At 35.1% G+C, this 26,496-nt stretch overlaps 2 protein-coding genes across 2 annotated transcripts; one reads left to right on the top strand and one right to left on the bottom strand.

Moving 5' to 3' along the window:
* Positions 1–4,939: 4,939 nt before the first annotated feature.
* LOC105985043 (olfactory receptor 14C36) lies at positions 4,940–5,962 on the bottom strand. The gene has a single exon (XM_013015456.1). It carries the CDS (start codon positions 5,960–5,962, stop codon positions 4,940–4,942), a length of 1,023 nt encoding a protein of 340 aa, XP_012870910.1.
* Positions 5,963–21,992: 16,030 nt separating this feature from the next.
* On the top strand, positions 21,993–22,928 carry LOC105985202 (olfactory receptor 2M4). The gene has a single exon (XM_013015624.1). It carries the CDS (start codon positions 21,993–21,995, stop codon positions 22,926–22,928), a length of 936 nt encoding a protein of 311 aa, XP_012871078.1.
* Positions 22,929–26,496: the final 3,568 nt, after the last annotated feature.

Raw genomic sequence — 26,496 nt, 5'->3', positions numbered from 1 at the left:
GGAGGGGGGAGGCTGGGAAGGGATGTGAAGGGTAAACAAAGGAGGAGGCTGCAATGCTTGGTAAGAAATGTACGCATTATCCTGCCCATGTAATTGTAACTCCTCTGTACAGTATGTTCACAAATAAAATAAAAAAAATTTAAAAAAAAAGAAAAAAAAAGATAGCATAGTTAACATATTTTGCTGCTTAGCTGCTTAGCCAGACATTTTAGCCAGTAAGATCGTTACTTACTAAATGTTAACTAATCATGTAACCACTGAGTTGGAAATCCACTACCCTTGCTGTAACCACAATAAAAACCCTGCTAAACTGGAAGTTAAGGCTCTCAACTCTAACCCACTGCATTGGTATGGTTTTGAGTACAGGCTCCAGCTTGCAATAAACGACTCCTATGCTGGCATTGGAATTGCATCTCCTTGGTGGTCTTTGGGGATCCTTATCTGGGCACAACAACACTGTTGAAAATAAACTTTACAACTTTGGGGAGGGGGAGGGAGGAGTTGGAGAAGTGGGGAGGGAAGGTATAGTAGGGGAAAGGCAAAGGAGGGGGTACAATGCTAGATAGGAAATGTACTCATTACCTTACTCATGTAACTGTAATCCTCCGTACAGTATCTCTACAATAAAAATATATATTAAAATTTAAAAAAAGTTTAAGTTGAATTGAATTGATTTTTTTTCAATTCAGCTTTTGTTAACAAATAATTTTTAAATGTGAAGTATGGACTTCATTGACCGATTATAGAAAGGAAAGAAGTTTTCTTAAGAAGTATAAAGTCCAAAGCAGGAAAGGTCAAAAGCTATGTACATATGACCATATAAGATGATGTTAAGCAAAAGGAACCCCAAGAGAGAGACACAGTGGTTTTTCCTTTCTTGCTATTGTTTATAACGTATTTATAATGTACTATGATTTTTTTTTGTTCTCCTTCCTGTTTTCACTGTATTTGATTCCAGTGCCCTGCATCTCATAAATATATTTTTGTAATTTGGGGAGGGTAAGGAAATAATAAAAGGCTTAAATAAGGATAAAAAAAAGAAGTATAAAGTCCAGCTGGAACTACATTTACCTCAAAGGTCGAGGGTAGCTTCTTGTTTTGCAATGATACTAAAAGCCATGAGATTCATAAATTCTGAAAAGCCAATGACATTTTTCAATATTTATTTTCATTAAATTGCCTAATATTCACTCTACATAACATATAAAATTCTTTCAACCAAAGTGTAGAGGTAAACAAGGGGGCTGGGAAGGTGGCTCAGTGGTAGAGTGCTTGCCTTGCATGCATGAGGTGCTGGGTTGATTCCTCAGCACCACATAATCAGAAAAAGCTGGAAGTGGAACTGTGGCTCAAGTGGTAGAGCACTAACCTTGAGCTGAAGAGCTCAGAGACAGTGCCTAGGCCCAGAGTTCAGGCCCCACAATCAACAACAACAACAAAAATGTGTTGCAAGTTAGACGCTGGTGACTCACACCTGTTGACAAAAAAGAAAGAAAGAGGCCTGGGAAGGTGGCTCAGTGGTAAAGTGCTTGCCTTGCATGCATGAGGCCCTGGGTTCGAATACTCAGCACCACATAAACAGAAAAAGCCGGAAGTTGTGCTGTGGCTCAAGTGGTAGAGTGCTAGCCTTGAGCTGAAGAGCTGAGGGACAGTGCCCAGGCCCAGAGTTCAGGTCCCAGGACTGACAAGAAAGAAAAAGAGAAAGGAAGAAAGAAAGAAAGAAAGGAAGGAAGAAAGAAAGAAAGAAAGAAAGAAAGAAAGAAAGAAAGAAAAAGAAAGAAAGAAAGACAGGCATCAGTGGTTCACTCATACAATCCTATAATCCTGTCATCTGGACCTAGATCTGAGGATCAAAGTTCAACTTCAGTCCTGGCGGGAAAGTCCACCAGACTCTTATCTCCAGTTAATCACTAAAATTAAACAGTCAGAAGTGGAGTTGTGGCTCAAATGGTAGTGCTGTCCTGAGAACAGTGTGATGAATTTCATATTTCAAGCAAAGTTTATCTAATCCTTACCTTCATTAGAGTGATTGTCACCTTCTCTTTGGAAGGCTTATATATGATGAATAACAGTGTCAGTAAGAATGTAAAAATGAGTGCTTGAAAGACAAAAGTTTTTATAAATGAGTAAATTTGTAAGGTAATAAATAATGGAAGCAATCTGTGTCCATTTCCCAACTGAAACTCCTGACAAATTTCCATGGTATGTCTCAGCTCGTATAATTCATTTATTAAATAAAGGGACATTATCATCAACAATGTGAAGCTACACTACTGATGAAATGATGTACTGAAATGACTTGGCTCAATTCTTACCACAATGTGGTTCATTTTAAGGCTTGGAAAGGTTTGTGCATATAGAAATGATCATAATTATTGCATGAACTACAAACATTTAGAATCTGACAGGAGACTCTGAACATTCATTGTGCTTCATGGTTTTGTTTTGTTTTTCTCTCTTTTTTGAACTTTTTAGGAGACTGGCTATTCTCTTACCTTCACAGATGTGAGGATGTGACTTAGTGGCGCAATAAACTGTGAACACAGATGACTAGCAGAAGCAGACAGAACTAGGGTGATCTTACCTACGAAGCCAACCTGTATGTGGAAATACATTTCATACTCAATTTTATATCAAATTAGAATCTATTACCTGTTCCTTTGACTTTTTTTTTGCTAGTCCTGGGACTTGAACTTGGCCCTGGCACTGTCCTTGAGCTAATTTGCTCAAGGCTAGTGCTTTACCATTTGGGCCACAGTGCCTCTTCCAGCTTTTTCTGAGTAGTTCAATGGAGATTAGTCTCATGGACTTTCCTGTGCAGGATGGCTTTGAACTGATATCTTCAGATCTCAGCCTCTTGAGTAGCTAGAATTACAGAAATGAGACACCTGTAGGATGGGACAAGACTTATATTTGAAATATTATTTTTTGGGGGGAGGGGTTGGTCGTGGGGCTTGAACTCTGGGCCTAAGTGCTGTCCCTTAGTTTTTCAGCTCAAGGCTAGTGCTCTACCACTTGAGCTATAGCGCCACTTCCGGTTTTCTGGTGGTTTATTGAAGATAAGAGTTTCTTGGACTTTCCTAGCTGGGCTAACTTTGAACCACGATCCTCAGATCTCAGCCTGCTGAGTAGCTAGGATTACAGGCATGAGCCACCAGTGCCTGGCCCTTACATTTGAAATTTTACGGAAGATTTTTTTTATCATTTTTATTTTTATTTTTATTGATACTATAGTGTGTGTATATATATATATATATATAATTTATATATCATATGTGACAGAGACCTCACATATATCATATATGTGTACCAATATATGTGACATATGTATATGCATGATATACACAGGTATTATTTTTCAATACATATTTTATATTGGTATTAACTCTTATTTTCAAAATTTTATTCTTCAATTGTTTTAAAAAATACTCATAGAACCTGGATGCCAATGCCTCATACCTGTAATTTTAGCTACTCAGGAAACTGAAATGTGAGGATAATGGTTCCAAGCCAGCCTGGACAGAAAAGTCCTCCTGAGACAAGTATGTATCTTCAATTAACCACTCAAATAACGAAGTGGCTCAAGTGGTAGAGCACTAGCCTTGAGCGCAAAGAGCCTCAGAGACAGCATCCAGGCCCTGAGTTCAAGTCCCAGGACAAGCAAAATAATTATATGTGTGTGTGTGTGTGTGTGTGTGTTCTTTTTAAAGTTTTTCTTCCTTTTCTCTTCATTTTTCTTATTTTCTTCATTTTTCTTATTATTTATTTTCTTATTCACAGCAGATATGGAAATACAATGAGAAGGAATGTGAAGTGCTACCTAAGTTTATAACCATAGTTACGAAATAACTCATAAAGCTACTGAATTTGTCTTAGGTAAATTTGGTCTTGGCTTTTCACTGGCTTTAGCTTCTCACTCTTTTCTAACATGCCTTATTTTGAGTAAATCTTTAAAATTATGTTTCAATATAAAGATTCCTATTTTTTGATCGCTGTCAAAATTACATCATCTGGAACATACACCTTTACAACATCTATGTTTCTCAGATATTGTAAATTCTAAGCAGATCCTTGTTGTATTCCACAAATAACATATTAGACTTATGATCACACATAAATTTCCAGGTATAGAAATAGGCTGATATTATTCACAGTTAAAATAAGCTTTATTTCTGTGATTACTGACCATCACATTCAAGCCGTAAGTGCTTTAGTCTTAAGTGCTTTTAACTCCTGAAAGGCTGTAATAAATACATAAAATTAAATATGCTAAGTGGGAAGAGAAAACGTATATTCCTTTAATTGACTTGGAAATAATTTTTAAAATATAAAAGTGAGGAAATATATCCGCAAAACACTTAAATGCATTTTAAAGCAAATCTTGGTCTTATGATTAGAATGTCAGTGGTTTTCCTTGCTATGGAAAAGAAGCTGCATAATATGTTTCTAATTATGTTTATCCTCATAATGTATATTTTACAGTACTCAAGAATCTTTTGTTTTATGCTTGATTTTGAATTCATAAATGACTAAGTTTTAATCCTTTTTTTTAACATAGCAGTAAATTTTGCCTCTGAAAATTAACTAAGACTGTTTAAATTGTAACGTATCAGGACTTGAATACATATATATGGAAAAGGGTCCAAACATAAAATTCCTCTAAAGATAAAAATTTAGGCCTTTTAGGACTGATTTTCTTCAGTGCTTGGAAGAGATTGTTGTATCAGTGTTTTACCACTGGCCTGCCTTCCAGCACATTAAGACTGACACTTATGTGGGAATTGTTATCACATATCACTAGGTCTTTTTTCCTTATAACACCAGTCATTTTGCTCAACATATATTTAAATTATCCAAAAGCATCAGAAAGGAAAATGTTTAAGATATGTATGGATGGTTTATTAATTTTGCACAAACAATATGCAATAATCCTAAATAATTATTTCAGTGTATTGCCAAAAAGGTGAATATCATTAAATAGCTTAGGACAACCCTTTTTAATTTTGAATACATTACCTGGATAGAACATTCTTGCCATGATTTTTCTCATGGCACCTTTTATTTGTTCATTTCTAAGACTGTAGATAATAGGATTGAAAAGGGGAGGGATTACAGAATAAAACACTGACAGGACCATATCCAAGGTGGTTGCTGATATTACAGATGGCCTCAGGTACACATAAAAGCCTGAGCTAAGGAAGACTGACACCACAAGAATGTGAGGAATACAGGTAGAAAAGGCCTTTTTCCTGTCTGCTCCACTTGGAAACTTGAACACAGTAGAAAAGATTTGAATATAAGACCCTATGATAAAAATGAAACAGCCACCACCAATTCCCAGAGCAGAGACAACAATCGTGATCTCATTTATGATTGTGTCAGAGCAAGAGAGCTTCAGCAGCGATGGAATGTCACAGAAGAACTGGTGGATCACATTGGATCTGCAGAAGGGCAGCAAGAACGTATTGGCTGTGTGCACACTTGCGTAAACAAGTCCACTGAACAGAGAGGCCAATGTCATCTGGGTGCATATTCGAGGGTTCATGATGACAGGGTAGTGGAGGGGCTGGCAGATGGCCACATAGCGATCCCGAGCCATGATGGTGAGGAAGAGAAGTTCCACATATACAAAAAATACTACTAAAAAGACTTGAGCTACACATCCGGTCTTTGAAATGGTGCTGCTGCCAAGCAAAGAATTAATGCAGGAGTTAGGGACTGTAACAGAAATGTAGCATGCATCCAAGATAGATAGATTTCTGAGGAAGAAATACATGGGAATGTGAAGCCCTTTGTCAAAGATGGTAACAATAACAATGAAGATGTTTCCTATTAAAGTGGCCAAATAAATCAGAGAGAAGGATATGGCATGCAAAATTTGGAGATTCCGCACATCAGAAAATTCCATGAGGAGAAACTCCATCATTGTAGTGGAATTGGGCACGTCTGAGTGATCCAGCATATACCTAGGAATGGGGAGAGAAATCCTGGACTCAGAAAGAGTCACATTATGGAAAGAAAATTCATAACTATTACAGTATTGGGCTTTGATTAAGTCTAATATGTAATCATGGTTTGGATATATTTTCAGTGCTTTCCATTAGGCTATGTGATACTTTATTGAAATTGAATAGATGCTCAGTTACTAATGTTGCTGCTGTTGCTTATGCAACTTTTTTCAATGGACAGATACAGTTATTCATGTATACTTTATCTTCATTCTATAATACTGCAGAAATTACAACACCACTAAAATATTATTAATGTTTATCTATGTCAGACCAGGCATAGAATTTGGAAACTATTACTACTCATTACTACAATATTATACTGTTAGGATTACAACTGAAATAAAACATTTTTTGTTTTACATTGTTTCTCAAGGTGTTTTGAGTAGAGGTGCAATCTTGATGATTTACAATGAATACAAGTATGACATTTTCTAGTTATTTAGTTCAAGTGCTAGTTTCTGTAACGGTGTGAAATTGTTCATTTATTTACTTAGTTGTTTATTGTCAATCATGAATCAACTTCCTAGCCTGGTAATCACTGAGACCACTCTCTATCAATTTACCCTAAGTCCTTTCATAAATATACATTGAAACAGGAGTTCACCTGCTGTTGTTGTTGTTATTGTTGTTGTTTTTGTTGTTGTTCTTGAGCCAGGAACAATTGTTGACTATCAGTTATAGGCTCTAGGTGTTAGTAGGTGACATTTCAACTTTAGAAACCTCCAGGCCTCAAGAAATGTTCTTGAAATGTCTCTGTTATTCATAATTTTATGATGATGAGTTAGTAATAATTTATTCCTTTCATATTTCTGTGTATACCTTTGTATATATTCATATTGATGTATATATTTTATACCCTCGTTTTCCTTTAGTTAAGGAGCTGAAAAGTCATTGAAATTTTAAAAAGTTACTGAAATTTATCCCAGTTGAATGATTAGTATGGGGATCCCATTCATATTGTATGCAGCTCCTTTTTCTTAAAAAAGTGCTAGACTATCTAGACTTCAATCATATTTCATTATTATGTGTTGTAATCAGCATGTACACAAAAACTTCATTTTTTCTTTTTTTTTTCTTTTGTCAGTCCTGGGCTTGAACTCAGGGCCTGGTCACTGTCCATGAGCTTCTTTCGCTCAAGGCTAGCTTTCTACCACTTGAATCACAGAGCCACTTCCGGCTTTTTTATTTATGTGCTAGTGAGGAACTGAACTCAAGGCTTCATGCCTACTATGCAAGCACTCTATCAATAAGCCACATTTCCAGTCCCCCCGCCCCAAAAAACGTTTTCATTTTGAGTATGCTAGATCTAAGAAATACAGTCTTCTTTTAAAACAAAATTTCTAATATGCAACCAACTCTATAAAGAATTCATATTTGTAGAAACACATAAAATTTGAAATATGCATTCACTATCACTAAACAGCTACTTTTGCATAATGCTCTTAAATATATTACATAGCTAGATTTTTCAAATTTTTCTAATTTATGAAATAAATATACTTCATGGAACTTGGCTCTGCATGGTAAAGTAGCATATTTTAAGTTCAAAATATTTTGAACAAGGAAATTTTACTTAGCTTTTGCCAAAACCATGTATAGATCTATAATAATCTTCAACATGCTAGTTATATATGACTAGGTGGTGACTTTGTACAGATATGTCTAAAATTATTACAGAATTGATATGGTTGATATTTAGGGGAAACAGTAATTATCAATAATATGGTTTGGTTGGTATTTGCTTAGAAAGTATACTTATCTCATATTGACCAAATGGCAAGTATAAAACCCTACCTCCTTTATTTAGCAATGGCAAATTAAAAATTAGGTAAATTCCAAATTCCACTAACCAAAAAAAAAGACCCAGATGAAACAAATGTGTCTTTCTCTATAAAAACTTAAAGTTTTTATCAAAGTGACGTTATATATTTGAACATATATTCAAAATAATCTAATTACTAGGTCTTCTCCCACAGCCACTAAATAGACTGCATGTTTCTCAATAACAGTAAAGGTGGACTATATATAGGTCTTTGTGTAAAAAAATGAAGGTAATGATTATACATTTGTAAACTTTAGGCAGAAAATGCCTTGATTGAAGTTTCCAATAAATTACTCATGCAGTCACTAATTTGCATATTTATTTCCATTTTCAATCATTTGAGAAATTATCATTCCTTAATCAGTTTCAGTTCATGAGTACCTTCAAGTGACTGCAAAGTGAACAGACATTATATACTCATTTTGAACATTTTATTTGCTATGAAGATGATCATACAATGAAACTCAATTAAATTCATGTATAATATACTATTTGTTTTCTCTTGTATTTATATTTTACTATTTTCCTATGTTATTGTAATTTTCCTTCCCAGGGTCTATCTTGGTAGCCTAAATCTTGAACCACAGAGGTTTTAAGTCAGGGCCTTGTGCTACTGTCCTGTCTCCAGCAATGCTTTTGCCTGGTTATTTTGGAGATGGAGTCTTAGAAACATTTTGTCCTGAGCTGGTCTTGAAACACAATCCTGTGAATCTCAGTTTCTGGAGTACTTAGGATTACAGGCATGAAAAAACCAGTGTTTTTGATAGTTGCCTATATCTTATACCTTTGCTTATACTGCTCAGAGATTTGTGTAGAATCAATAAATTATTTTATTCTTTAAAGTGTTTTTAAATTGGTAGTTACTATAAAATCTAATTGGTGGGTAACTTTGAGGCCATAAAATCCCAGTCTTTGAAAGGATGGGACTTGTGCTAGTACTTACCCACTCACCCACAAGCTTGCATATGTCTTTACAATGCATGTATCACTCAACTTTATAAAACTCATTAGTTTGACTAATTTCTTACTTAAATGTTAAACTGGATGAATTGCCAGCATCTATGGATAGTTTGTTTTCAACTGATTCTGTTTGCTGTCGCAAATAATCTAGACAATCAGTTGAAAGTATCAAACATACAAAATCAAACAAAAGAAGCTAACAGATCATCTTCACCAGCATTGTAACACCAATATTAATAAGAAATCATACTCACTATGTCCAAACTGAAAATAGAAACTTCCTTTAGCAGTATTTTCAGCCACACACTGATTAAATGCAGATCAGTCAAATTTGCAAATTAAACTCAAATTAAAATCAGTGTTTCTTTATAGACTTCAGCATGATATCTGAAGTTCTCTGCTTCTTGTTTATATCATTATGCAACAGTCCTGCACTGTTCCAAAACTTGTTTTAGGGAAACAATTCTAAACATCTACAGGTGGCTAGAGTCCCAGGAGGAACTCAGGAGAGCACTGTTAAAAACTGAACTAATTAAGATACTTACATGGACACCAGTATCATTTGTGCATCTGGATGCAATAATTCTCATTAATACATAATCTCTCATAATATAATACTGAGAAAATCATGAAAAATATTTTAGAGGTTTGGAAGGAGTCAGACTAAATGCTGTTGGAGAGTTGTGGTTAGAAACTGTTCTGTGTTAAAATGCAGCAGAACTAATTTAGCTATAGATTGGGCAATTACCTACTTTCTCCAATTTTTTCTAGAAACTATGGGTATGCAGAAACATTATAATATGTTGTATACTTGATAAAATAAGCATTCATATCTACAGCTATAATCAAAATTTATCCCAGAAGCCAATAAGCTATATCAATCATTAAGAATGTGAAATTGTGGTTCTGGACCAGACTCTAAGCTAAACACATCTCTACTAATGGCAGTTGCCTTAGGTTGTAAATCTTTCCACTGACTGAATGCTGCATATTATCTAAATGGGGTCATTCTACTATGTTCAATTGGTGTTAATTGACCACCTAATATATTCTATGAAATTATCTTATAATGTGTGCATAAACTAAGGGATAAAGTAGAAAATTAAGCCATTGTCATAAAGTCTGAATGTCTATTTTTGCACCTAAAATGGGAAATGAATAGTCTTTTAATAAGTAACCAAATTGACTTATACTAAGAGGGCCTAAATGTAATCCAACAAATAAAACAGAACGTAGGGGAAATAAGCATTAAAACATAACATGTATTGATAAGCATATTCATACTTGTAATAAAGGTTTCCAGAAAATTTTCATCGTTAAAAACTTAGTCTTTATATATCTCCTTTCTATCTCTGGTAATCGCTACTCCATTTTTTCACAACCTTCACTAAGTTAGGAATTTCATATAACTTGCTTCAAACAGTTTTTGTCTTTTGTGACTTGCTTATTATATTTAGCACAATGCCCAATGTTGTGAATGTGACAGAAGTCCTCTCTACTTACGGCTGAATAGCATTCTTTTGTATGTAAAGACTACATTACTTTATCCACTCATTTACTGATGAACATCTGTGCTTGCTTTCACTTCTGACCTATTATAAATAGTCCAGACATGAACACAAATGTGAATGAGATACAATCCTTAAAATGGCCAAGAAAGATAAACTGATTGTGTGCTATTTGAGTGAAATCATCATTATTTGGGGAAGGATTTCAGGATCAGTCATAGTCTAAAGCAGATGTAGGGGAAGGAGGTGGACAGAGAGAGACAGAGATAGAGACAGAGAGACAGTGGGAGACAGAGACAGAGAGGGAGATTGATTATAGTTCTGTGGGTGAGAAAGGAGAGACTTTTGAAAATAGTCAGCTGCAGTATGCCTGCCTCTCCCTCAGACAAACTTTCTGTTGTTACAAATGAATATTTCCTTTCACTACGCTGTCTGGAAATGTGATCTAGAACTCCCTAAGATAGTTTTCTAAACTGATGGATTCTTGGGCTGGGAAGGTGGCTCAGTGGTAGAGCGCTTGCCTTGCATGCATAAGGCCCTGGGTTTGATTCTTCAGCACCACATAAGCAGAAAAAAAAGTCAGAAGTGGTGCTGTGGCTCAAGTGGTAGAGTGCTAACCTTGAGCTGAAGAGCTGAGAGACAGTGCCCAGGCCCAGACTTCAGGCCTCAAGACTGGACACCCCACCCCCCAAAAAACCTTCTGGATTCTTGAACTTTTTATAGAACTGGCTGATTTTTAACCATTTTGTCCATTTCACACAAATAATAAGAGGAAATAACACATAAAGAGATATTTGAAACTCTAAAGACAAAATATAAGTTGACTCTGCATTATTAAATAACACTCAGGAAGAGTTGTTTCATAAATAACAGTAGTAAATGGTGACATTTATCTTTACCTTCACAAATGTGAAAATTAGGCAACATATTTTAATTTCTTAATATACTAACTCCACCTATTCTCTCTGCTTTCATAAACTAATGTTTTAACATGGCATTCATATATTAGTATGTGTGACTCCAAATAATAATACATAATTGAATGGGAAAAGCAAATGTGTAGATCAATGATTTGTATAACATAATCACTCTTCTTTATATGATTTTGTTTGAAATGACTGGGGAAGATTAGATAACCCTTTTTTCAGGGCAAATGCTTTATATTGTTGTTAGGAATTCTACTTGGGTTATATCAGGTAACTTTATTGATCAGTATTCAATAATATTTAAAGTAGTAAATTCAGAGTTCATGCTTCAGGAAGACAGAAATTTCATTAAGATTCTATTTCCCCTATCAATTATTAAATAAGCTCACTAGAGTATTTACTTCTCCTTGTCTTCTCAATAGAAAACCTAAAAGGAAGAACACATTCTCTTGATGAAAGGTTGTATCTTGAAATAAAAATCACCAATGCCTTCTTTGTATGATGAAAATTTCCTGAAAATTATACCTGAAGAATTATGTCACAGAATTGTTTTCAGAAACCTAATCATCCCATGAACAAATGATTGGCTATTTTTGTAGAATTTTTGATGCTGTAATTTTCAAGTTCTTAAGTGATTGCGGAAATGACCTCACAGGACCCTTCTAAGCTACTACTACTTTTGTGTCCCTTCTGGTTAACACTAAAGCAGAAAAAACTAAAGAAAGATGTGCTTTTTACTTCATTCTAGATCTTTCTCCACTGCTGTAACATTGCTATTTATTCAGTAATAGGAAATATTTGGAAGTGATTCTTGTGGAAAAACAAGTTATACTTTGAAAACCAAGGTTCTGAAACAAGAATACAGAATTAGAACCACAGCTCTGCTCATTTTGGATTCGAAAAAACAGCACTTTTCAGCCTCCCAGCAATTCAGAAGCAAAAAACAGTCAGAAATCAGAGCGTCTATGAGGTTGTGAAGTCACAAACCAGAATAGAACAAAGGAGAAACTGATGGTTTGGCATGACTTAAAGAATCCAGAACACTAGGGAATACTTGGTAATTGGCCCACACCAGAGCTATGTGGGAACTCCACCATAAACCAGAGCTGGATATTGGCAGTGACTAGCAGTTTTTCCAGTAGCCTTAAGAAAACTCCTCACAAGAGAGCAGATGGGAGTTAGGTCAGAATTAGCACTGCTTTGACTGATTAGACATCTATGACAGAAATTTGGAGCCATGTTATGGGGAGCAAATGCCGTTACAGTTAGAAACACGAGTTGAGTTGGGAAGCAAGATAAAAAAATTTACGAAAATGAAAGACTTGGAAAAAATCATATTAAGTGAAGTAAGCCACATTCAAAGAAACATAGGTTGCATGGGTTTCCTCATTTACTGTATATAGAATATGCCTATAATTCTATAAGTAAACACACTGGATGGTAAAAAACAAAAAAAATACACTTGGACATGATAAATAAGACAGGACTCTAAACATTCACATGATGAAACCAAAGGAGGATATTCGTATGACAGGATCACAAAGCTATGTATGTACATATGATCATAGAAAATGATGTTTATGGGCTGGCAAGGTGGCTCAGTGGTGGAGTGACTTTCTTGCACGCATGAAGTCCTAGATTTGACTCCTCAGCACCACATAAGCAGAAAAAAGCCAGAAGTGGTGCTGTGGCTCAAGTGGTAGAGCGCTAGCCCTGAGCTGAAGAGCTGAGGGACAGCGCCCAGGCCCAGAGTTCAGGACCCACGATCGACAAAAAAATAAATGAATAAATAATAAAAGAAGATGTTTATTGCAATGAACTCCAAGAAATGCAAGTGAGTTATTTTTCTTTTTTATATTTTGATTGTAAAGGTGCTGTACAGAGGGGTTACAGTTACGTAAGTCAGGCATTGTGTACATTTCATTTTCGACACTGTCACCTTTCTTTCATTTTCTCCCAATTTTATCTCTCCTGACCACCTCCTCCCCAAATCCTATAGTACAGTTCCTACGTAGTGTCAAATGAGTATTACTGCTGAATTAGTTCGCTTTTTTTGGGGGGGGTCCAGTTGTGGGGCCTGAACTCTGGGCCTGGGTGCTGTCCCTCAGCTCTTCATCTCAAGGCTAGCGCTCTACCACTTGAGCCACAGCGCCACTTCCAGCTTTTTCTGCTTATGTGGTGCTAAGGAATTAAACGCAGGGCCTCATGCATGCAAGGCAAGCGCTCTACCACTGAGCCACTTCCCATCCCTTAGTTCACTTTTTGTCCCACTCTTTCTGTGCTTCCTCCTCCCCTTCCCAAGTTAGATAATGTTACATACAAGACAAAAGATACAGAAATCATAAACAGCAACAAAAGGGGAAAATATAAAATATAAGACTCACAAAAAGAAAATAAAAGGCCTACCAGTGTCATTTTTTGTTATTGTCATTCTGTTTTCCCCTTATTTGTTGCTGTTTTTGATTTTTGTATCTTTGGTCTTATATGTAAGCTTATCTGTTTGGGGAAGGGTAAGGAGGAGCACAGAAATGGTGGGACAAAGGGTAAAAAAATACTCATCACTAGACACTAGACACTATGTAGATACTTGAGGAGGATGGAGGGAAAAACTGGGAGAAAACAAGGAAGAGATGATAGTGTTCAAATGAAATAAGCTCATTATCTGTTGTGCAATTACAATCCCTCTACTTACCTTTACAATACCAATAAAAAATTGAAAAAAATAAAATATTCCTTCCATTACAAGGAAGAAGAACTAGGCTTCTTGTGTAAGGTAGTGGACATGACAGTTAGATGCTCTTGCTTTCACACCCCCAGAGACTCCTTGAGGATAATTTATATTTTCTTTCAGAACTCACTGAAATGGTGCAGAGCCAAACATAAGCAATTAAATAGTATATAGTATTTATGTTTATCCTTCTCCCTTAAAGAGAATTATTTTAGGAACTGCTTCTTTGAATGTTACCACTAACAAATAACACCAGACTGCTTAGAACAACTCCTGATTGGGAGCAAATCCACACTTGACACCATAAGAAAGCAAGTCAGGAAAGAACTGAGATTAGGAGTCACAATCCCTCAGGAGCAAAGAGGGGAACTTGTAAACAGACTTTTCTGTCTATTTGCTATAATGGAGTTCTGGACCAGTTTTAAAGGTGCTGGGTATGCAAGTTCCCAAACCACAGAACTCTTCTGGTCTCACCTCCTCAGACTGCTAAAACAAATGCTGCTGAGGGAAGAGGATGAATTTCCCTTTAATGATGAAAAAAAAAAGAACAAATAACACTTGTCAACATGGAAATGACCATTATAAAATCAGATTTTAAAAAATCTTCTAAATAGTAAATTTAAATGTAAACGTTCTTAACTCTTATCAAAAGAAATAAACTGACTTATTTACATTAAAAAATATACTTCACAGGCACAAAGGCACATAGATCAGAAGTGAAAGGGTAGACAATTATTGAATATGAATTATACTCTATAATTAGAAGAAACAAAAAATGGTCATTATATATTAACATAGAAGACAACAATTCAAGAAGTACAATGAATATATATGCATATATAAACCAGTTCATTAATTTATATTAAAGAAATGCTATCTTTCTCTCTTCTCTCTCTCTCTCATACACACACATACACACACACGCACACACACACACACCTAGACATATATGTATGGGACATATTCACTGCAGAAACCACTTTAGAGCCATGCATACTACTATTAAGTAGTACACTAGTGTGCAGACACTTGATGAAAGAATGTTGCCCTACAAACACATAGGCCTTCCTATTCAGAAGCCTGAACAGCTTGTCAGACCTCAAACCAAATCCAACCCACCTTCATTCACTCATTCACACACACATACACAAACAAACACACACACATATACTAGACAAAGTTCTAACCATTAGAGGTATGGTCATTATTTTTTTTCTTTTTTTTTGGGTCAGGTCATGGGGCCTGAACTCTGGGCTTGGGCACTGTCCCTGAGCTCTTCAGCTTAAGGCTAGCACTCTACCACTTGAGCCACAGTGCCACTTCTGCCTTTTTTTTTTCTGTTTATGTGGTGCTGAGGAATTGAAACCAGGGCCTCAAGCATGCAAGGCAAGCGCTCTACCACTGAGCCAACTTCCCAGCCCAGGTGTGGTCATTATTGAAAGGTTGTTCCAAATGAATTTTAAGTTTATGTAGAAAGCATAGAAAAAATGCTTGTTGACATTTTCTCTTGAAAATAAGATATTGTCCACCACTCTCCTTTTCCTCTTTCATATTTTTTCTTTGTACTTATAAAATGTATGTAAAGCTTCCTAACCATGAAATGATCCTTTTGGCCAGTCTCAAAACTCAGGCACTTTCCTCAATGACTAGAGCTAGCTTCTGTGAATTACCATGAAAGACTCTAGAAGTCAAATTTCAGATTATTGAGTAAATCTAGTTTTTGATGGTTTTTGACTAAAAATTTACAAAGCCCACTGAATACAAACGCAGTAATGGTCTATCTGTTTAGAGCTAAATTTCATTTTGTCTTTGCTCTTTAGTGGGTTGTTTATGCTAAATCTCATACCCTCCCCTAATGACTTTTTAAATGTCTGAATGCTATAAAAATGAAATAAAAGGTAATAGAAAAATTGGAACAAGTTCCCCAAAATAAAATTGCCATTTCCCCTCTTCTCAGAGGCTTCACCTATTTTCTCTTGAAGTTTAAATTTAATTCAAAGAGCATTTCAGTTATGAATGAATGAGAGGAAAAAACTGGAAGTGAGTGAAGGAAAGGGTGACACTTCTCAAAAAAAGAATGTACTCATTACCTGACTTATGTCTTATATAACTAACCCCTCTGTACATCACCATTACAATATCTATCTATCTATCTATCTATCTATCTATCTATCTATCTGTTTTGAATCTTATTTAAGAAAACAGTGAATGAAACCTGACTGTAAATCAGACACTGCTTCTACTGTACTCTAAAATGTTAGATTTCTGTTTTAACATGGAGAAAACTGTCTGTGTGAAAGCAGCATCTTTCACGTGGACCCACAAAAATAACCAATGGCAACATTTACACTTCAGAGATCCTGAAACTTCACTCTCACCCTTACTTTACTCTACTTTCAAAGCTTTCTGGACATTCATCATGTAAAAAAAAACTGTGAAGTCTGATTATGTCTGTGAAAACTAGAGCTTTACCCTTTCTTATTTCCATATTACTTTTGTTTTCATTTTAGAGGACAGACAACATTATCTTTTAGGCTCTTTTAGGCTCTTAGTCTTTCAAATTTGCTCAGTCTTCAAATTTTGTGGAGTTATTGTCATGTGTTTATTTGAAACAGTAATACAGTAGCATTTGAAGTTTTGAAGTTTTGGCTATATCCTGCATGACAGGACAAATCAGCATCAAAACATTAGACACATTGCTCAGTATAACAAGTTAAGGAATATAAAGACAATAAATATTTCCTCGGATAATATTATGGCAAAAAGCAGAAAAATTGAAACAAAGTCTATGAAACAGGTCTATGATTGAAACAAAGACATCTGAGACAGCAGGTCTAATTGGATTTAACCATCCTAATGCAGTATATATTAATGTTAGTTCAGCTGAAATTCACAAACTAAGTAAGTGGTGTGTTACAATTATCACTAACTTGAATCTTGCTCCCTCTTCCTCCTCTTTCTCCTTTTACTCCTCTCCTCCTCCTCCTCCTCTTCCTCTATGTCCTCTTTCCTTTTCTTTTCACTGGTATTGGCTTAATCTCATAGGTCCACTACCATCACTTGACTTGCTTATTGGTGTGCTTTACCACTTAAACCACACTTCTAGTCTAGCACTTCGCTGGTTAGTTGAAAATGGATTCTCATATAATTTTCTACTCACACTAACGCTTTGAATCACAGTCTCCCGAGTATTTAGTATTACAGGTGTGGGTTACTAATGTTCTGCTTGCATTTTTTACATCTGTAATGGTGACACTAATTTTCTCAAGGAAACCAGAGATGTATTAATTTTTCTGAATATGTGAATTCACCTTGGTGGATAACACCTGGACTAGAGACTGATGTGTACCATCAGATGTTTACTTCCGCTATCCTCTCAGGAAATTTGTTGCATAAACCTGGTGGTGTATACTAAGTGGAAAATGAACTATAAACAAAAATTGCATTCTCATTGATAACTTTCCTTTTCTCTGTGTCTATTTCTCCTTAGCTTAGTTTTTTACATGTGGAGTAAATCACATGAACATTCAATGTACCATGTGCAATCAATTATTCCCTGTATTATGTACAGGAAAGGACTGAGGGTTCAATACAAATTATCAAAGGAATATTACTAGATCATAATATTCCATAAGGATATAACAATATACTATGTATGCGGTGAATAAGGCAAAGCATATCGCAAAATATATCCTCAGTTAAGGCTCAATGCCTAGTTAGAAACGTAATGTTATATTGGGTAAAGGAAAAAAATTCTCTAGTATAAAACAAATATATATTACAAATAGGCTTTGAAACTAAAAGCTGTTATACGAACTCAACACAATGAAATTATTCAGAAATTTTAGCTCTTTCGTTAATCAGATTTTGTTAAATTCTTATTAATTATTTATAAATTTGCTTTATAAGCAACCAGAATTACTTAGATTCCAAGTGCTCCATAGTGACTGCAGCTATTTTTAATGATGTAAATGAAATAGGAGCAAAAACACAGTCAAAAGCCAGGTGTATGTTTTAAATGTTTTCACATGGGTTGTGTGACTGTACAGTGGACACACTTAACCCAAATCCAGTCAGGGAAAGATCCTTGTAGGACAGTGAGAGGATGAGAATCCAACGAGGAAAACACATATAGGGTGGTGGATTTAAAAAGATCAGACTATCTGTGAGAAATAACACCAATCAGTTAAAATGCAAGTCACAAAGCCTCTTCAGGAATGTTTGGTCTCACATTCATGAAGGGACTCATTATAAAGGAGCATACTGATACTGGTCCATACTTTTAGGAAATGCCATTCCTTTAGGCAAATGAAAGGTTTTGGAGAAAGAAAATGGAAAACTAGATCTGAAGATGGGTTTTCGTAATTACCATAGTGAATTTACAGAAAATTAGTAAGGTTACAGCAAACAGAAAAAGCACTTTTAAGTCTTTGTACCCATGTTAACTGTTATACTTATGTTCAACTACACTTATTTTTTGTGAGTATATCCATAGTTACTTCAGCCTAAGCATCTGATATGACATATGGAGAAGAGGTCTAAGTATTGACAGGAAAGGACAAGTTGATACATTCAGTTCTCAGTTTACTTTGCAAAAAATATTCCTATACTATTTTATTTGTCTTCATAATGAACAATATTTATGTTCTAAAACTTAAACAATCATAAATTATACTTTTAGAGCAGATAAAAGATAAAAATTATATAAGCAGAAACAACCAGAGTCTGGGGATCATGCAAATGTTGTTTCCTATGAGAGGTTCTGAAAGACAGAACAACATTTGGTAATTGAAGCTGAGGGACTGCAGTCTCTGTGGAGGGAAGGATCTAAAGTCCATTATACCATAAAGATGGAATGATCTTCAGAAGTGTGGATCCTTCTGGCTAAGAAGCCCTTTATTCTCTACATAACACAGCAGGAAATGTTGTAATGTGGTTTAAAGTCAGAGAGTGAGTGGCATTTTCCAGAGAACCAAGAACCAAGGGTTTCTTTGGTGAATTACCCGCATCATGTGAGTAGAGCAAGTCTGTCACCCTTCTTCAAAAATTTATCATTTCTGCTTATTGTATATGATTGGGGAGGGTGTAGAAAAAGGTAAGACCCATGAAAAGGATTTTAGAGTATGGTACATGGTTGTACAAGTATGAAGATTTTTCAGCCTGAATATTGGAGATGATTTGCATAGACTAATCTTGGGCATAACATCTAGTGAATGCTGAAGCTCTTTTCAAATCTTAAATCCTTCAAAATGAAAAGGAGAAAAAAGAGGCAAGTTATCTTTACTAATAAAATTATTTTGTTGAATTAGTTATTAAATCACTTATGATAAACAAATATCTTTTTATATATGATGTATATATTACATCTATATCTCAAAATAACATCACAGAAACAATCACATATGCAGTAGCACTTTTACCACTTTAAAATGGAATTGAGAATTTCTCAACTTGAAAAATCTTCAAATCTGTCTAATGTAAAGTTTTAGGTTACAAATTACCGGATAAGTGATAATTTCACCTTGCAACAACATAGTGAATAGCTTTATTTATTTACATTTCTAATTATTCGTCAAATACACTTCTTAATAAAATTCTGGAAATCAATGATATCAAGATGAAGTCATGAAAAACTAAGGTTGAAGTAAGTGGATCTCCATTTTGGTCAAAATTATAAAGCTAGGGAAGGGCCGAACTCCATGTACTACACGCTTTCCCATACCCTGTTCGGTCATATAGCTTCATGATTTATATTTTTCTTCTCCAAAATCCAGTGATAGTCCAAGAGCTCTAATTGTGTCAGCTTTTCTGTACTCAATACTTTGTTATTACCTAATTTTTTATTGTCAAGGTAATGTGCAGAGGGGTTACAGTTAAATAAGCAAGGTAATAAGTACATTTCTTGTCAAACTTGTTAGCCTTCCCTCATTTTTTTTCTCCTAGTTTCCTTCTTCCAACCCCCACCATGCTGTACAGATCATTACCAACGTTTTGCCTTGTGTATGTCGCTGTTACATTGGTTCCTCCCTTGCCTTTTGTCTCCCCATTCTGTTGTTCTCCTTCTCTTCCCTAATTCAAATAATCATATATACTAGAGAAGAACATACAAAAGAAACCAAAAAAACAAATAATACACTAAAAACAACGACAGCAAAGGAAAACCTCCGGTGTCCATGTCTTGGAGTTCACAGCTTACCACTTCTGTAAACTTAATTTTCCATTCAGTAACTTCTGTTCTTAAATTCCTTTTATCATCTTCCTTGATATTCTCCTTAAATTTCCACAAGTAATCAACATAAAAACATATGGGACAATCGAACTATTTATAACTGTGTGACAATTTTTAAATGAAGATGGCACTGTGACTCATAATGCTGTTCAAAAAATGGTAGAAACAGCAGAGTCATGTTGATAAATGTGTTACCCCAGCACTTTGGAAGCAGCAGTTGTGAGTTTCAGACAAATAAGTTATACAGAGTGAGACCCTGGTATAAAAATTTAGAAAATACTGGTTATTTTGACAATCTTGAGTGAGATTATAACTCTTAGATATGTACTGTTATATTCATAAACATAAGATGTGTATGACTTGCTGATGTTATATCGTTCCAAAATGTAGCATATTTAGTTTGGGAAATGTTTAGGTATTGTGATGTTTTACAGGCATAGTAAAACTATGCATTGTAGACAGCAACTGGTTACGTTTTACAAAGAATTGATTGTTGATTACATTTCCAACAAAAATTTTCCACCCAATGTTCCTAACCTGTATTTTATTCTGTATGCAGGTATTCTCTCTAAGGGATCCATGACTGAAGATATTATCTGTGCAGTCACCATATGTTGAACATCTGATTTTCTTCTCTTTCCTTTGTCCTTGAGTAATTGTGCAAAGGGGATTTCAGAAATTGATGTGTTGAAGAATTTTCTTCTCAATGCATTATCATTTTTTATAACATTCTACATTAAAAATAGTACAAAATAGTTCTTTGATCTTCACTTCATTAGACTCAAGATTGAAGTAGGTATAATATATGAACTGAATTAGTGTCTAAGTTCAGGTTTATTTTCTAGAGTTCTGTGAAAAAGCACACACAAATGCATCCTGGGTTCCCCTACCTTTGCTCCAACTGTTTAGCACAGACATTCATTCACTTACAATAGTGAAAAAGTGTCTGTCCTCAACACAATACATTAAAGATAGGAAGCATCATTTTTTACTTTGAGATGTTTATTCCAATCTAATATTTTCCTCTATCAAGAAAAATCAATTTCTCAAACATACATAATAATCTAGGAAATAAATAAGAAACAGCTTCAATTTCCCTCCCCTTATTAAATTGGAAAAATGAAAATTATTCTCAAAAGGACAGCAATTCTCTTGTCCCCTGGACAAGATTGTTTTAATATTAGATGTTCATAGATATATGACAAAATTCTGTCCTAGTTTGACAGAGAAATGTTATAAATAAGATGTTTATTTCTTCTCTAAATTCAATTATACACATTGTCTCCAGGAAGACAGTCCATTGGCCTGTTTTCACTGAGCCTAGAATAAGATGTAAAGTAAAAATCAAGAACAGAAATTTTGCTCTTGCGGCAACTACCAAACTGGAGACGTTTTCAACCAAAGGGAGATAAAAAGTCTAGTCACAAGATATTGTTGTAAAATTTATTTTTAAAAAGTCAATTATTTTCTCTCTTAGCTCTTTTTTGTACATTTTTCATTGTAAAAATGGTGTATGGAGGGGTTACAGTTACATGAGTATATGTGCTATACAGGTAAAAGCTCTCAATAACTTCAGTCCTGCAAAGAATAGCTTACTGGAGTTAGACTTCAGGTAGGGGGAATGAAGAAAAACACATAAAAACTCTGATGAATCACATGCCTTATTTGGATTAAAGTTCGGTGAGAATGTCATACTGATCATTTTTTAACTGCCCAGTAGAGCCCCTTGCCCGAATATGTGCTAGAAACTGAAATAATACATTTTATACTCTTTATTTGAAACTTCTAGATAAGCAGATATACCCAGGATGTTGTGGAGAAATCAGAGTTTCAACTCCATCTTTATCCTGCTGGGGATCTTCAATCACAGCCCAACCCACACCTTCCTCTTCTCCCTGGTCCTGGGCATCTTCACAGTAGCCCTCCTGGGGAATCTGGTCATGGTTCTCCTCATCTACCTGGACAGACAGCTCCGCACTCCCATGTACTTCCTCCTCAGTCAACTCTCCTTCATGGATCTCATGCTCATCTCCACCACTGTGCCCAAGATGGCCTTCAACTACCTATCTGGCCACAATTCCATCTCGCTGGCAGCCTGTGGCACCCAGATATTCTTCTATGTCAGCCTACTTGGAGCTGAATGCTTCCTATTGGCTGTCATGGCTTATGATCGTTACGTAGCTATCTGTCATCCTCTTAGGTACACCATCCTCATGAACCAGAAACTCTGTGTGCTCATGACTATCGCTTCTTGGACCCTGGGTTCTCTTGATGGCATCCTTGTTCTTGCTTTTGCCCTGTCATTTTCTTACTGCAGCTCTTTGGAAATCCACCACTTTTTCTGTGATGTTGCTGCCCTTTTGCCTCTATCCTGCACAGACACATCTGCGTTTGAACAGCTGCTATTCATCTGCTGTGTGGTGATGCTGGTCTTTCCAGTTTCAGTTGTCATCATTTCTTACTCCCGTGTTCTCCAGGCTGTCATCCACATGAGCTCTGGGGAAAGTCGCCGCAAAGCATTCACTACCTGTTCCTCCCATCTGTCTGTGGTTGGACTCTACTATGGTGCTGCCATGTTCATGTACATGCGACCAGCCTCTAGCCATACCCCAGATCAGGACAAGATGGTATCAGCTTTCTACACCATCCTCACGCCCATGTTGAACCCCCTCATCTACAGCTTGCGCAACAAAGAGGTATCCATGGCACTTAAGAAAGTTTTGAGGAAAGGAAAGTTAATTTAACTTCATAAAAACCCAAATGTTTTCCTCTTCAAAAGTCCTTCAAATAAATGGAAATCATTTTCATTATTCTATGCTAGATAGCTTGCATTTTCCAATCATTTTCTCTAATGTTGAATATATTTATTAGCTATTATGCAACAATTGTTCTCAATTTGGACTTGTCAAGAGATTGCTTCTCTTTTATAAATATCTGTTCAGTTGTTACTCATGACTGGTATTTGACTTTAGGATATTTGCCTTTCAATCCAAGGAGAAGTCTAAAAGTTGTCTACATTATTTAAGAATGAGACTTGAAGTTGACTCTGGTTTCGGAGAGACGTATATTCATGAATTAATTATCCATACAAGTTTTCAAGTTTTTCAAAAACTCAGTACTATGTTATTTTTATTTTGAGTTGGCATAAATTTATAACATGATGAGGCTTTCATTGTGACACTTTCATATTTGGATAGAATTCACTTAGAACAATTTCACTTCTTCATTTATATTTCTATCACTACGCCCCCACTCCCTACAGTCTTTTGCTTGCTCCAAATGCGTTTGGTGGATTCCAATATGTTGATGCTAACACCTCTCCACTCACTACTAACTTTTCCCTTCTGAAGATCTCCCAAACAACCCCCATTTACTTTGTATCCCATAAAAATAATTCAAAAGCCAAATAATATAATTTTTTGTTTATTTGTGGAATATAGATTATAGAAGTTATAGCATTTTAATCTTATATCTTTTCTACTTAACTCTCTATATAAATTGAAACACATTTGCACAACTAATTTAAAAAGTTAAATAAATGAAATAAAAAGAAACTTTATTGTTCCTTTTATTTCCTGTGTTTTTATGGTTTTGACAAGAAAATATTCATTTCAGTATCCTGTCAATGTAGCTGTTTTATTTTAGGGTTGATTGCTATATATCTGTCTCATTTTCATATTATCTGAATGAAAATCAATTGTGCTTTTTCATTGTTACTCATTAGGTTTCTAATGGCTGCCAGTTAAAAGTTTTCCTGGGATTCTCATCCCTCAGAGTCACTTTCCTTTTATATTACATATTCATTGACTTCTTGAATGTTTACTGAATGCAAATACTTTAATATTATATCTCTTATAGTTTATTAATACATTATTTCTCTAACTTTCTACTTTTAGTAAGTTTATATTCACATAGTGCCATTGAATGTTATGATAACAACCGCACTTCCTCTCTTCATTGGTCTATCCTCCTCCTCTTGACCTGAACCACCATTCTTGACACCATAAATTTCAGCTTCCTGTTATTTTTTTAAACTGTAAACTAATTGTTAGATCATTGAAATCCTTCTGTAAATATACCACATTTTAGTTAATATGTTTGTGTAAATATTTATATGGCACGGTATATATTCATATATACATATATTTGTTTATATGACTTTCACATTGAGAGATAGGCATTTTTGAGGATCTCATCCTGGTCTATTTGTGCAACTTGGAAAGTCCTGGGTATAAATTAAAAGTGCAGTTTTTAAAATAGTGTGATGGATAATAAAAACTGTAAAGAAATAAATTAGCTGGTGCAAAGTGTCAATTTTTAAATGAGTGGAAAATACTCCCTGTAACTGGAGTAAGACACTTATTATTAAGATGATTGAAGCTCTGGAAAAAATGAAAGTTATGATTAACTATCATGTGAAACCTACATACAGGTTCTAGTGGAGCTCTTTTTGTGCATCCTATCCTTGACAGTACAAAACTCAACACTTAGAATAATTAATAATGCTCAAAAAAGTTTAAATTACCAATCGAGGGATTACTATGTAAATGCTCTGATTAAGGAAGAGTGGAACCCTCACACAAAAGGTGGGGAAATAGGCATGTTGCCTGAATTTCATTATTATGAGATCTCTGTTTTACTAAAATTAAGGCACAGCTTTGGTTAGTAAATTCTGGCAACTATATGTAACTATTTGGCATATGGTTCCTTTACTGTGTGACAGGTCCAATACCTATGCAGCTAGCACTTTGTTACCTAATCATATATTATAGACCTAAGGGTTTTAAGAGGAGTCAGATTATATCAGGAAGAAGTATACTAGGTAAAGTTCTTGAATTATTTCTGATTAAGGGGCCTTTTGTGATTAAGAAATAAAAATATTTTCTTGGATATACTATAGCTTAGTCAAGTGTTTACTAACTTGTAATAACCTGCCTAAGACACATGGCTTTGTGCTATAGTAATCATCTTGGAGATAGCTGAGAGAGCATGTATATTCTGTTGTACTTAATTAATCAAAACACTTCTGAAATAGGGAAAATATATATACAATTGATTCATTTTAATTACTCTAAAAATAGTTGCCTAAAACATGAATAATAATAATAGACCCTAATGTTTGTATTGCATATCACAGTATATTTTATTTTATTTTTTTCATTTTTTTATTGTGAAAATACTGTACAGAGGGGTTACAATTACATGGGCAAGATAATGAGTACATTTCTTATCAAGCATTGTAGCCTCCTCCTTTGTTTCCCCTTCCCATCCCTTCCCATTCTCCCCCCGCCCCCTCACAGTATATTTTATAAAAAGAAAATACTTCTATTTGTTGGAAGGGTTTTATACCTTCCCCAAAGTGTTTTATTCAAAAATCATCTCACAATTCAGCTGCTCTGGAGCAGCTCAATTATAGTCTTTCTGAAAATCCACAGAAGCAAATTAATGCTTGTGTTTGTAATAATGATATTTTGACAATCCAAACTTTTGGGGTGAGATGGGATGATAAGTAAATAAGTTAATTACTTTTTATGAGACAGGGTTTCAATAGTTAACCTAACTGGCTTTAAGCAATGATTTTCCTGTCACATCCTCTGCCCAATGTTATATGTTAAATACTGACATAACAATGTAAATTTACATAACAATGTAAATTACTATAATGAGCATCATTACGCCTGGAATTTAATAGTTTGTACACTGGGGTTAAGGGTATTTCAAATTTCATGCACCTCATTTTGAAAGTCCTTGCATTCACAGGTGTGAAACTTTGAAATTGTCATCAGTACTTCCATAGTGGTGATAAAACAATCCCTAATTATTGAGGAACCTCCATACTATTTTCCACATAGAACTCCCCTATGACCCAGTAATCCCACTTTTGGGCTTTTATTCAATGATTACAAACAAGACCATACTAAAGCTACCAGTACAACTATGTTTACTGCAGCATTATTTACTATAGCTAAGATATGGAACCAACCCAGATGCCCCTCAGTAGATGAATGGATCAAAAAAAGGTGGTATATATACACAATGGAATTCTATACCTCCATCAGAAAGAATGACATTGCCCCATTTGTTAGGAAATGGAAAGACTTGGAAAAAATTATATAAGTGAAGTAAGACAGACCCAAAGACATACAGAACCCACGGTTTCCCTCATTTGAAATAATTAGTATATGTCCAGGATAAATTTTTTTTGGTTTTTTTCATGTTTTTCATTGTAAAAATGGTGTATGGAGGGGTTACAGTTACATGAGTATATGTGCTATACAGGTAAAAGCTCTCAATAACTTCAGTCCTGCAAAG

The sequence above is a fragment of the Dipodomys ordii genome, unplaced genomic scaffold (genome assembly GCF_000151885.1).
Source record: "Dipodomys ordii isolate 6190 unplaced genomic scaffold, Dord_2.0 Scaffold27, whole genome shotgun sequence".
NCBI lineage: Eukaryota > Metazoa > Chordata > Mammalia > Rodentia > Heteromyidae > Dipodomys > Dipodomys ordii.
This window is presented reverse-complemented; position numbering and strand designations above follow the sequence as displayed.